The 12,989-nt window shown below is 38.2% G+C and overlaps 2 protein-coding genes across 4 annotated transcripts; one reads left to right on the plus strand and one right to left on the minus strand.

Moving 5' to 3' along the window:
• The first annotated feature begins 3,390 nt into the window (after positions 1–3,390).
• Positions 3,391–6,007, plus strand: LOC131319144 (large ribosomal subunit protein uL16-like). Its single transcript, XM_058349288.1, has 4 exons — positions 3,391–3,548; positions 4,619–5,120; positions 5,418–5,499; positions 5,703–6,007. Exons 1-4 carry the CDS (start codon positions 3,539–3,541, stop codon positions 5,769–5,771), a joined length of 663 nt encoding a protein of 220 aa, XP_058205271.1. The 5' UTR covers positions 3,391–3,538; the 3' UTR covers positions 5,772–6,007.
• Positions 6,008–6,584: 577 nt separating this feature from the next.
• Positions 6,585–12,218, minus strand: LOC131319153 (putative B3 domain-containing protein At5g58280). 3 transcript variants are annotated; one of them, XM_058349312.1, is made up of 8 exons: positions 12,068–12,218; positions 10,402–10,514; positions 9,804–9,869; positions 9,588–9,683; positions 7,738–7,796; positions 7,492–7,651; positions 7,172–7,378; positions 6,585–7,058 (listed from the first exon to the last, which is right to left on the minus strand). In XM_058349312.1, the coding sequence occupies exons 2-8, from the start codon at positions 10,474–10,476 to the stop codon at positions 6,846–6,848; spliced, it is 876 nt and encodes a 291-aa protein (XP_058205295.1). In that variant the 5' UTR covers positions 10,477–10,514; positions 12,068–12,218; the 3' UTR covers positions 6,585–6,845. The 3 variants fall into 3 exon arrangements, with proteins under 3 accessions (XP_058205295.1, XP_058205286.1, XP_058205280.1); XM_058349303.1 differs by having other exon boundaries at positions 10,402–10,525; XM_058349297.1 differs by having other exon boundaries at positions 10,402–10,594; positions 12,068–12,203.
• Positions 12,219–12,989: the final 771 nt, after the last annotated feature.

Here is a 12,989-nt window from a genome sequence, read left to right on the forward strand (position 1 = left end):
TATTAGCACCAGGGATCAAATTGCCGATATTTTTACACAAAAGGACTTGCGTCTTCCCGCATCGGACGTTGCGTTTCAATCTGAAGGTCATGCCTCGACCATCAGCTTGCGGGGGGATGTCAACCAATAAGTGCAAATCAATTGATCAAGAAAAGAAGTCCTAATAATGTTAGCCATTTCAGTGGTTATATTTTATCATTTGCAATATATTTTGTAAAGCTTTTCACTTGTAACCGCATTTGTATATAAATACCCAAGGAATAGAACACTCTAGGTAACAGAGTGCATTCATCAATTCCATCGTATTGTTCTTTTGACTGTTATAAACCCAAAAAAAGGATTGGACATAGCTAGGGATTATAAGTTTGTGGATGAATGATGTGTTTTTCAGAAAAAGAATGCATGGGATATATGGATTGCTTTTCGTAGAGATAACTGATTATTAATTCATACAAAAAAAAATTAATGAAAAGCTAAACAAAAGATAAAGTACTTAATAATTGCGAAATGTATTTTCAAAATATCACTAATCTATTTTCAAAATATGTAAGGTTAACCCTATTTAAAAAGAAACATAAAAAATTATTACTATTGTAATGTTGTAGTTGAGTTAAAATTGTTATGGGCGCATATACACAGTAAGAACATATTAACCCACCAAAAAAAATATCGTATTTGCAGAAATTTAAAGGGCTCAAACTAATTTAGGCACTACAAAAGGTTACTAAACTTAGAGAGAATTAAAACGAAGTATAAAATAAACAAATTTAGAAAGGTATAAAGATTTATTAAAGATATACTCCATTCATCCATTTTTTTGTGTCCAGTATTCTATTTTTGGTTGTTCCTTAATAATTGTCCATTTTGTAAAGTTAAGGGGGTAAAAGTTGGTGCATTGTCTATTTTGTCCCTAAAAGTATATTTCATTTTGAAAAGTTAGTGAATAAAAGTGTAATGATGATGGGTAAGTAGGGAAAGTGGAGGAAAAAGTTGATGTGAAAGGTGTAATGATGATGTCTTTTTAATAAGTTGGAGTTACGAAGCATGACACTTAAAAAGGGACGGAGGGAGTATAACAAAACATTAAATTATAAAAAATTTCAATAAAAGTGAATAATGTTAATGATTTAAAAAAACAAGTTTAAAGAAACACTACGAAGGGACTAAAATTAGAGAGAAATGTTTAAAGAAACAAATTTAGAGAGGTGAAAAGATGTACAAAATGTTTATATATAAAAAAGGCAAAGGTTTGAGATGAAAAGGAAGTTGGTGTGATGGATGGAGTGAATGCCTCCATACAGGAGGCCACGGTTCAAATTCGCGCGGAAGCAAATGAGCTGGAGAACTATCTATTTTTAGTTTCCAGAGTTTTAGCAAGGAAAAATTTCCTCGCCTAAACTATAATTGGCGAGGAAAAAATTAGTCTAGCGAGGAAAAATTTCCTCGCTAATTGGGTTAGAATAAGCGAGGAAATTTTTTTTCTCGCAAATTCTTTTTGCGAGGAAAACGGGTGAGGAAATTTTTTCTCGCAAATACATTTTGCGAGGAAATCAGTTTTTTAGCTAGGAAACTAAATCCTCGCTACAAGTCTCTCGTGTGTTGTAGTGCCACCACGAGTTCACCACCTCGATCTCCGGGTCAAGCCGGCTCCAGAATCATTCGGCCATATAGAGTCATAGGCAACAATGTATGGATTTAAAAAGGAGATGAAGTTTTTGTGAAAAAAACAAATCAACCTAGAGAGAATACATTGAATATTAGAGTATTTCTCTAGGATGACAAAGGATGATCAAATACTCAATTTAGATCATCTCAAATGCATAAGCACACAAGAGATATGAGTGAAATTGATTTTCTCTCTCTAAAGTGGGCTAATGCAAGAGTGGGTTACCCTACCAGAAGAGAAATTCGGCATATATAATGGTTGGAACAAAAACCTAGAGCTAGCCAATAAGGGATGGACACGGCTGGTGCTAGCGCGCTCCAGCGGCGCTCTTAGCACGCGAGCTAGCGCTAGCGCGCTACCAAGGCGCTCCGTGAGCGCCCTTCAAAATCTGGCATTTAAAACTAAATAAAAAATCAAGAACACTTTGAATAGCGCCACCGGAGAGCTCTAGCACTCTTAGGTCGCTAACGAGTGCTACCGCGCTACAAGAGTGCCCCGCTGGCACACGGTTCTGATCCCTTTAATGCCTTAAGAAAAATTTTCTTCGTTCAAGCAAGGCCAGCAAAGCTTTTCTCATGCCTTAGAAAATTTTCTCCATCACCCATCAATGCAAACAGAGAAAACTAATGCCATGGCATTAAAAGGCGTGGTTACTGTATTGAAGTTTATGCATAAAACTTAGAAGAGATGCATGGAAAATATTACACTAAATGCATATGAATGCATATACCTCTTTCGAACATAATCTGAGCATCCTTCAAAGCAAGAGCTTCTCAATATTTCTTCATTCACCGGGCGGAGTATCTAGACAAGATAAAATAAAAACTCTCTCCCAAACCCAAATGAAAAAAGAACAATACAGACTTCAATGGTTTTGACAAAATCCGGAAAATGTCAATCATACTAACAAGATTTGTCAAACAAGATCTATTGAAGCATTACTGATTGAAAAATATATCCAATTTACTGTCCGGTTACTATCTGCTCTGTTTACCTCTCTCCATCACTATCAATCTCACTATCCAAAAATGTTTCGGATGATCTAAATTTTAAAGAAGAAGAAACTCTTCCTGGAAAGATTTTTTTTTTAAAATTCATACCTCATTAATTACTGAGACGGACTGTAAAATTGAGTGTTGCGGTAGGGGAGCTGCGGGCGTACACAAATACTAGTTGACTGCGTAGGCTGTAATTTTGGTTTTTGTAAACAGCAGTGCTACAGTCACCGACCGCGTGTGGGGTCCACTCCGGGCCCCGCACGAATGATCCGAGCCGCTCAATAATTTTTTTTAAAAAAACCGAGTGGGCCATGAGAGAAATAAGCTCAATCCGATGTGTGTACATGCTCGTTCCAAACTTTTATTTTTGAACGGCTCGGATCATCTGATTTTGGAACGGCTCGGATCGAGCACGTACACACATTGGATTGAGCTTATTTCTCACATGGCCCACTCAGTTTTTTTTTTTTAAATTATTGAGCGGCTCGGATCATTCGTGCGGGGCCCGGAGTGGACCCCACACGGGGTCGGTGGCCGGTCACCGACCCTCCCGGTCGGTGACTGTAGTGTTTCTGTTTTGTAAACCTGTTGAGGCTGGGCCCTAGAATTCAATGATGTTTAGAATCCAGGCCTAATATTGACCGCATAATCTACACAGGTTTGGCCCAACTCTAACATCTTCTTATTTCACGAAGGCCCATTAAGTTGCTGACCCAATCATAGCGTATCTACCCAACATCCGGCCCCTGCGACTAGGGTTTCAAACATTTCGCTTCGGAAACGCACCACTATATATACGGATAGACGCCCTCTCCCTCCAGTTTCTAGGGTTTCCAGAGGGCCGAATCGCAGATCCAGTCCCAAAGCTTCCGCAATGGGGAGGAGTAAGTGCCTTTTCTTCTCTCTATGTGATTATCCACAATCTTTGCATATACGTTTACGCTCGTGGTTGCATATAGATGCGTACGTTTTGTGGTGAATTTTTATTCCTCGAGTTTGTATTTGCTATCCTCGATCATGTAAATCGACACATACGGTGCTTTGCTCCGGCTTTGATTGGCCTCCGTCAGTGGATGGTGAGATTGTTCTTCTAAGATTAGTCGAGGTGCGATTAAGTTGGCCTCCGGACACGTGAGTTGTGAAAAAAGAAGGAAGGAGCTGTGAGTCGATTGTGTATCTGCATTTCGGAGGTGTATGGTTTACCTGTATTCAGAGTCGATTTGAGTATCTGGACTTTCTGATCTAAAATTTGAGATTCTCAAAGATTTGGACCCGAGTTTTCTGGTTGCTTATTTGTATGTAAAGCTTTTAATTCACTTGATTTTTTAGGTGAAAACTTTTTTCCCAATTACTTGTGGGTGTGGTTGCTGAGAAATGAAAGGAACATGATTTGTTTTGTGGTATTCTGATTGAAGGCAGGAATAGTGTGGCTAACATGTACTGATTTCAATTTTACATCATTTACGCTTGTGATTATGCTGTCAATTATGTCCATAAGCTCAGTTTCGGTTCTGAGAGGGTTAATTCATTATGTTCTGGGAGCTGGGTATTTTAAAGCTATTGATTTGTTATCTTTCTTTTCCAAATGGGTCTCCCCTAGCTCATTGTTTTGGATTTGGTTTTAGCAACAGATTGGCTTTACTACTGTATATGGTGGATCATTCAATGACTCTGTATATGTATGTAGCATGTTTATCTTTCATGGGTATGTGTAATCAATATGTACTGTGTATATGTGAAACATATTGTGTTGTTTATAATAGTTTTCGTGCTATTTGGATGTTGTATGCGTTACTCTACTTCTGTTTCTTTCAGAGATGCTTTTGGAACTGAGTGATGCATATGTGGCACGTATAATACTAATTATACTAATTATAAGGTTTTATTGTCTAGCCTTCAGTTCAATTTTGAATGTTGAATACTGATGATTTTCATATTTTTTTCACTGCTATAGGACCAGCAAGGTGTTATCGCCAGATCAAAAACAAGCCTTACCCAAAATCCAGGTACTGCCGTGGTGTGCCGGATTCTAAGATTAGGATTTATGATGTAGGAATGAAGAAAAAGGGAGTCGATGAGTTTCCCTTCTGTGTCCATTTGGTCAGTTGGGAGAAGGAGAATGTCTCCAGCGAGGCACTGGAAGCTGCGCGTATTGCATGCAACAAGTACATGACCAAGTTTGCTGGAAAGGATGCCTTCCACTTGAGGGTGAGGGTGCATCCCTTCCATGTTCTGCGTATTAATAAGATGCTTTCGTGCGCTGGAGCTGATAGGCTCCAGACTGGAATGCGTGGAGCTTTTGGTAAGCCCCAAGGCACATGTGCAAGAGTTGCCATTGGTCAGGTCCTTCTCTCTGTCCGTTGCAAAGATACAAACAGTCAACATGCTCAGGAAGCCTTGCGCCGTGCGAAGTTCAAGTTCCCTGGTCGTCAAAAGATCATTGTCAGCAGGAAGTGGTGCGTAGAAGTTTCTTAATCTTGCTAGCATTACAATTTCCGTATTAACTGTGGGTGCCTGAAGTAGGAAAATGCAGTAGGGTGAGTGTTTGGGTTTCCTATTTAGACGTGAGGAGAATTGCTGTGACAATTAGGAGTTGTATCCAAGATATGGGGAGATTGCCAGAAGGCCCACAATTAATTGTTCCTGTACTGTTTACTAAGTTATCGAGATATATCATTTGTGTTTTTGTTTTATTGATATGACTTTTGTGACCTCATGACAAGTTAGACTAATAGACTTCTTTGGTATGGCAGGGGATTTACAAAGTACAGCCGTGCCGATTATCTGAAATGGAAATCAGAAAACCGCATTATGTCTGATGGTGTCAATGCCAAGGTAATCTGTCAGAACTTGCCCAGGAGAAAATTTTCTTCTATTTTTTTCAGGAATCTATTATTTCTTCTGTCTTTGGTTGATCTTTTGTCTTCTATGCCTTGTATAGTGTCTTACGTGCGCTTGCCAATCTAGTGGGTTTTGGTTTTACTATATTTAGATCAGGCATTGTAAAACTCAAAAGGGTTTTGGTTTAACTTTGCCAGCTTCTTGGATGTCATGGACCCTTGGCGCAGCGTCAACCTGGAAGAGCATTTCTTGATGCAGTCGCTTAGAAGTTCTGTCAACTGAAGATTCCTGGGCATTAGGCTACCATTTCCCATATGAGTTTCTAGTTATCTGTAATGTGGTATCTTGATCTGAAGAACTTTTAATGTCTTCTTTTCCGCATTTTATTGCTTTCCGGGGGACTTTTGTTAGCCCTCTACATGAATGTTGGAAACTTGGATTACTTTGCTTAAATTTTGGCAGATATTGGGTATTATTTATCAGTTACTTTTTGGTTGCCGTATTTCTTACATTGTGTGGCTTTTCATCATTGGTTGGTTGGGCCGTGGGTAATTTGTTTCCCAGCGCTGCAATGTGTAAGCTTGATTGTGTCAAATTTTCAACACAGTTGATCTGTGCAAGTGTTGTTTTGGGCATCATTTGGCATGTGTCTTTTGTTAGTACTTTAGATATTGTTTCATGATCCGTTTTTGGTTTCAGGGGAGTTTGACCAGGGAATGTCCTCCAGATGGTTTCAGGGGAGTTTGATATCCTCTTTTAGCCAAATGTGTTTTTTTTTTTTCCCATCTTTATTCAATTGGAAGTAATCAACTGATTGATTTCTCTTCCACGAATGTAAAAAAGTATCGAAATTTGATGGTGCCTTTCTGTTCCTTAGTCATGAGAAAATTATCCTTTGGAAGATAGGTCATCTGAGAAGAAAGATACTCCTTCCGTATCTTTTTAAGCATCTATTACGGATGCTCCCTCCGTACTTTTTAAAGTGTTAATCACGGATGTTTTCTCCGTATCTTTTTAAGTGTCCATTATGAGAAATATAATAGTAAGCGTCTAAAGGGAAGGAAGTATTGCAATAGCAATAACGGTAATGGCAAAATGCAATAACAGGGAGTATCATAGTAGCAATAACAGTAATGGCAATAGACAACCAGTCTAATAAGCACTACAACTTAGATTTGCAGGTTCTTCAACACAGTGGTTCTACAATAATCAGGTGACCCTGTATATACTACCGCAAAATTTGCATCAGTATGCCGATGCATATATCCTCTAGCTATGTAAGTTTTGAACCCGTCGAGTTTCAAGAATTTTTCTGTCGAAATAACCTGGCTTTCTGAAAATCATTCTTGTTGCTTTTTCATTTTTTTTTTCTTCTGCCTTGCAGTTTTTGAGCTCACTACTTTCTTTGATCTCGTGGAACGTTTTGGTTCTGCCTTACCGTTCTGATCAGGGTCTTTGGCCCCATCTGATGTACTTTTAGCATCACAATCCCCAACTGCAGTATCATCTTCTTCATCTTCACTTGAGGAGTTGGATGCTCTCACAATGTAAATCTGCAATATTAGCACATAAAAGAGGTATAATGTTTTCCTCGATATTCCGTAATTCTTAAGGAAATTGATTCCAGAGACACGTCAGGAAATAGTAGGCATCATTGAAAACTTACCTTAAATCGTGCGGGTTCAACCAATTCAAAGACCAGAGCATCACCATCATCCAACTTATGATCCAATGCAAATGCTCTCCATCCACCACTAAGCCCAACTCTCTTGCCAATGTACACAGCATCGTATTCTGCACCCTTCTCGTTTTCCAGTACTATATCTATTGTTGATTTTGGAAGATGATCTTCGCAAAATTTAGAAGGAAGTCCCTTAAAAAACATGGGGAATTGAGTTATAAACACAATAGGTACATTTAGGATGACAAAATATGTAACATGTGCAATATACCTAAATTATAGACAATTTGTCTATTAACACTTACCAACCAAAAACAACTGTAAACATGAGATCGAACCATGGATTTGACAAAAGATGGGTTTCCGGATGTGAGATTGCTTTCGAGCTTCTCAGCAGATTTGAAAGCATGAGCCCTTTGTTCGTAAGATGCAGTTTTGACTTCATCTAATGGTCTTGCAAGATAGCTGGAAAATGGAAACTTTAGTATATGCTACTCCTTAAAGTAGAAGAGAAAATAATTATGACATCATTGTAGAAATAGCGATGCAACCTTGCCCATGATGAATTGAGCTTTGATCTCTTTCGTAAAGGTGGAAGCCCTATGTCAACCTGAAATAAAAATCAAATAAAATCAACCAAGAAACATATTATTATGCATAAAAATCCAGTCCCCATGGGAATCACCAGAACAAGTCACTCAAAGCTCAACATAGGTCCATCAGTTGAAGTAGATAAACAATCAAGCACATGAGCACCAGAATTCCAGCAGATTAGAAGGTAAAAATGCAGCGTAGGTATCTCACAGTATAAGAAACTCCACCAAGAAGTTTGCAATTACGCCCAAAGTAGATCTCTTAGCCCTCCACAAGATAGGAGTTGATAAGAGGCAAAAATGAGATGATGTACATTAAGAACTGAATAAACAGCACCATGACTCATCACAGCCCCATCTTTTGTCCTTTGACAAGCTTTGATGGTCTCAGTAATGGAATAACATCAAAGACTCAGATCAAGAGCAAATAGGCTGAAAAAAAGTTCTAAGCCCTCCAAATTCTGGAGTTGAAAGAGCAGTGAACCATAGCTGACAGCAGATAAAGTTCTTCATACTCTATGGAATCAGCAGGGTTAGCATCAGGAAAAGAATTCAACAAAACTTCTCAGGTCTTCACAGCAAGACAGCTCAAATCAGCATTAGAAATATGATCCATCAGAAATACCTCAAAAAAAAAAAAAAAACCTCTTAGCCCTCCAAGAGATTGGATGAATAGGAATCCAAAGACATTGGAGTTGAAAGCACAGCTTTATCTGGAAAAAAAAACTCAACTGACCAAAATAAGCACTAGGTAGGATTCAGCTAACAGAAAACATATCCATATGATCTCTTAGCCCTCCAAGGCTATGGAGTTGAAAAGAGGAAACCAGATGACCGCCTTACAGCAGACAGGATTTCCATACAAAGACATCAGCACCACTGAACCATCAACAGGCTTCCAAACAAGAGGCCTACCCTAAGCCCCTAGCACACAAACTCCTAAACCTACCCAGACCACCACCCAGACCACAAACAAAACCCAAACCAGCCTCCCACACTTTAATGATGAAAACTGTATCAATCCATCCATATGATCTCTTAGCCCTCCAAGGCTATGGAGTTGAAAAGAGGAAACCAGATGACCGCCTTACAGCAGACAGGATTTCCATACAAAGACATCAGCACCACTGAACCATCAACAGGCCTCCAAACAAGAAACAAGAGGCCTACCCTAAGCCCCTAGCACACAAACTCCTAAACCTACCCAGACCACAAACAAAACCCAAACCAGCCTCCCACACTTTAATGATGAAAACTGTATCAATCCTACACAGCCAGATTGCCCCGCATTCTTTGAAACAGAGGAAGTAACAAACTTCTCTATCTTGCATCGGACTTGTTTCTTTAATGAGTTTGGATAAAAAAAACTCTTCTTAACCGAACCTCCAAAACCCCTTATATTACATGAAAAAATCTTCATTGTGGCCACATACTTATTATAGCAATGATTAGTGAGAATATTACTTTCTCATAAGAGGGGCAAAAGAGTTATTCCTCATCCTTAGTTTCAATTCTTTAGTCTCATTTTCTATCATCTTTTTCATCCTCATTAAATCAGTGTCCACAAAATAACCTTAATGGGATCCGATGCATTGGTTGGACGCAAATGTCAAGACGTGCCTATGGTCACACAACTATAGGTTCAAATTCCATATTGTACTTATACTCTTTAGAAAATAGTAATAATACTTCAAGGGGCAAAAGATTTTATTCAAAATGAGAAATTGGAATTTGGTATGAAGAATCAAGCATTAGCATCCATATTCTTATAGTTGGTGATCTGCAAATTAGGAAATCTTAGTGCTAACCTCATCGCGATAGGTAGGAACTGGATTGCGTGCACGCGAAGAACGCCTTGGTTCTATCATGTAGACACTTTCTGATTTAGGCTTGGCAAGACGTTGCTGCACCATTGTGAAAAATGACATCAAATTTTAGAAAAACATAAATTGAGATCATGCCATAACTAAAAAGGGTGAATTTTTGTTAGAAGGACAAAAGGATAGGTAAGAAATCATGCTTACCGTAGGCTTCTGCTCAGATTTTTTGAGATCGGATAGACTCTTTGAAATCTTCAAGATCCCCAACTCCTTCAATGACAGACATCGTAAAAACTATAATTATCAAGTAGAATGCAGTAAAAAAAACTTGGAGAACGACTATTAATCTTGTTTCATCAACCAAAATGGTTCCTTTGTTGTTTCTTACACAATCAGAAGAAAAATAGCTTCCGTTAGTCTAATCCTTCGTTCTTAATTTATCTAATCCTTCATTCTTAATTTAGAGACAAAGCTTATAAGCCGTTGTACCATCGCAAATCCTTATGACTGATTCAAACACATAGAACAAGTATAGAAAAGAAAAGGAAAAGAGCAAATGTTTATAGTTTATGTATTGTGATTGTCCAACAGCCAATTCAGCCCATGCAACAAAACACTGCCAAGTTCTAAAACTGCGAATTACTGCTCAAAACTCCATTTCTTAGTAATGCACAAGCGACATGATATTATCACTGCTTAACTTAATATATTTGAATCAAAATTAGCTTTTTTGTACCTGTGAAGAGACTGATGAAAAAACATATGAGGAAATATCTGTTGTTAAAAGATGAAAATGAATTACCTCAAATTGCTTTTTGTTTGCTTCAACTCGTTGTTTGCGAGCTTCCTCATAATTGTTCACACTTCCCTTTGCCATCGTTTGCAAGAGTCTTCTCTAGGATGTCTGCTGGTTGTCTAACGCATCCCTGGAACACGTAGTATGAGTTTTTTGAGTGCAGGATTTACCAAGACTGTTCTACTGTAAACTTTGGAGTCTACACAAATTCAAGTTACTAAATTATGTCATCTTAAACTCCTACTAATTACTATTGTCGAAGAACTCCCAATCTATTCCATCCTAGGGGAAACGGGAGTAGGGGTGGAGTTTGAACCCTTACCAAGAGAAGTACCCATACCTGCCCGACCAACTGGGCTAGGAGGCAACTTCACCTTCTATCATAATCGAGTTCAGGCTTAAAATTACACAAGTTTACAACAATACAAAACAGAACACCACATCATGCGTTATCCATTGTTATGTTCGGTTCAGGCTTTTCGCAAACTTTTGCTTGTCCAATACCACGAGTATCGTTGTACATGACTCTACTAATGTCTCCCATTGGCTAAGTTCATACTTAGCCATGTGTATATATAACCTCTTTGGCACCTTCTATCACAGGTGGGGTTTCACAAATCCATTCTATCCATGGGTATGACTATGAACTCATAATATGACAGCAGTTTCTCTTCTCTCTTTAAGTGGAGAAATATTGACATGTTACCGACGCATCGATTTGTACTAATGATATGAAAACCATAGAGCTAAGCTAATTGTTAGCATAAATCCTTCCTCTAAATTAGGGCTCAAATGTAGATATACTTCCTCTAAATTGTAGAGTTACATCTAATTTGTGGCAATGACCTGAATACTTCCTCTAAGAAGGTACTTATTTAAAATTATGACCTGAATACTTCCTCTACGAACGCAACCATTACTGTATAGTCGTTGCCGAGCTAGATTTGACTTCCTATCCTAGTAGTCCAATCATACTATCGAACAATTAGTTCATGACATGGTCTTACTTCGCCGTCGAGAAACGAAAGAAGACTTCTATCTCCAAGTTTCACTCGCCGTAGCCCCAAATATGAAGGAAAAAAAGGCGATAGGTTTGCCCAATTGCCCCTGGCTACTGCTAGGGGCGATAAACCAGCCAAGCAGTAGTTGTTCAATCTTGGTTTGAAAACTTAATGAGGGTCAAAACATGTTCAAGCTTATAAGCCGGTCTCAAACGAGTTTTAATCCAGCCGATCTCGACTAGGTCGAATTTTTTCTACCTCATAAGCCAAACAAGCTGAGAAATAACTCGTTTAAGCTTTATTTGAAATCTTAATGAGTTTTAAACAAATGTTCAAGCTCGGTTTGCTTATGTAATAAACTGATACAAACTGAGCTTGAACAAGCTTTTAACAACGAATACGAGCTCAAACTCGAGTAACTTGTTCGTTTATCAGCCCTAGCTGCTGCTCAACCTCCTGTAGATAATGAACTCTTATTATGCACAGTGATATTGGTGGAACTAGGTCCAAACTCGTGCAAAAAACATCAATGAGTTTTGTTAGGTATACGAAACCAAAAGTCGGTGCAGAGTATTGGAAACGTTCATTATATATATTTCGAAACTGATAAACCCTACAAAGCCTTTAGCTTTAACAATAGAAGGTTTTGGTAGAGATTAGAAACATCAAACCTCCGATGGAGAACGCTGGAGTCCCGATCGCTCGAATGTGTTGATGCTTATCAATACCCACACATTTTCGTTACGCACGCACAGGAGAGAGAGAGAGAGAGAGAGAGAGAGAGAGGGGGGCTAGCTTTGGGAAGCGCCGAATTTGAAATTTGAAAGGACAGTGAGAGAGAGCGCTTTTGGGATAGTGGCGTTTTTTTTTAATCATGTACGGAATACTACTCTTATACTTTTTGTGTCTCTTTTTTTTTTTATAGAAAATTTTTCAGTGCTATGTGAGTACCACGTGATGCCCATTCGACACATCCGAGTCGTCCGATGAGATTTTGGACGGTTCAGATTTGGAGAGAGAAAAAGGAGAGAAATTTTTTATCTGAGCCATCCAAAAGCGCATCGGACGGTTCGAGAGTGCCAAGCAAGCACCACGTAGGATATACCTACTTGGCATTGAAAATTTTCTTTTTTTTTTTTCTTCTTCTTTTCGATCATAAAAAATTATTATGAGAATATGGATATTTTCCTTTAAGGTTGTTCACACTAATGAATAAATTGTGCCTCAAAACTTTTTCGTTTTATTCTTATTCAAAATTTTTTTCACGTTTGTAATTAGTTTTACACCGAATTTTTATGTTATATTGGTTTGTTTCGACGAGAGGAATCGGAAAAGTAAAAAAATTAAGTCTTTTACACAAATTTTTTTTTTTAAAATATTCAACAAAAATTCAAAAACCAACTTTTTGAGTTTTTCTTTTGATATTTTCCAAAATATTGTGTACAAGTCATACTAAGTTTTTGAGGCCATGACATACTCCGTGTAAGCCGATCTTGAAAAGATCCAACTTTTTACCAAAAAAGAAAAAGATCAACTTGATTTTCAGACTTACAAAATTAAAGCACCAGATCATCGAAAATGGAACTTGTAACT

This window comes from Rhododendron vialii, chromosome 1a (genome assembly GCF_030253575.1).
Source record: "Rhododendron vialii isolate Sample 1 chromosome 1a, ASM3025357v1".
Taxonomy (NCBI): domain Eukaryota; kingdom Viridiplantae; phylum Streptophyta; class Magnoliopsida; order Ericales; family Ericaceae; genus Rhododendron; species Rhododendron vialii.

Excerpts from the sequence above, each read along its gene's own strand:
- LOC131319144 (XM_058349288.1), top strand. Across the intron at positions 5,121-5,417 it reads ATCATTGTCAGCAGGAAGTG|GGGATTTACAAAGTACAGCC; the intron begins GTGCGTAGAAGT and ends TTGGTATGGCAG. Across the intron at positions 5,500-5,702 it reads CTGATGGTGTCAATGCCAAG|CTTCTTGGATGTCATGGACC; the intron begins GTAATCTGTCAG and ends TAACTTTGCCAG.
- LOC131319153 (XM_058349312.1), bottom strand. The coding sequence starts at position 10,476 with ATGGCAAAGGGAAGTGTGAACAATTATGAGGAAGCTCGCAAACAACGA. Across the intron at positions 7,652-7,737 it reads CTCAATTCATCATGGGCAAG|CTATCTTGCAAGACCATTAG; the intron begins GTTGCATCGCTA and ends TCCATTTTCCAG. Across the intron at positions 7,379-7,491 it reads TTTACAGTTGTTTTTGGTTG|GGACTTCCTTCTAAATTTTG; the intron begins GTAAGTGTTAAT and ends ATGTTTTTTAAG.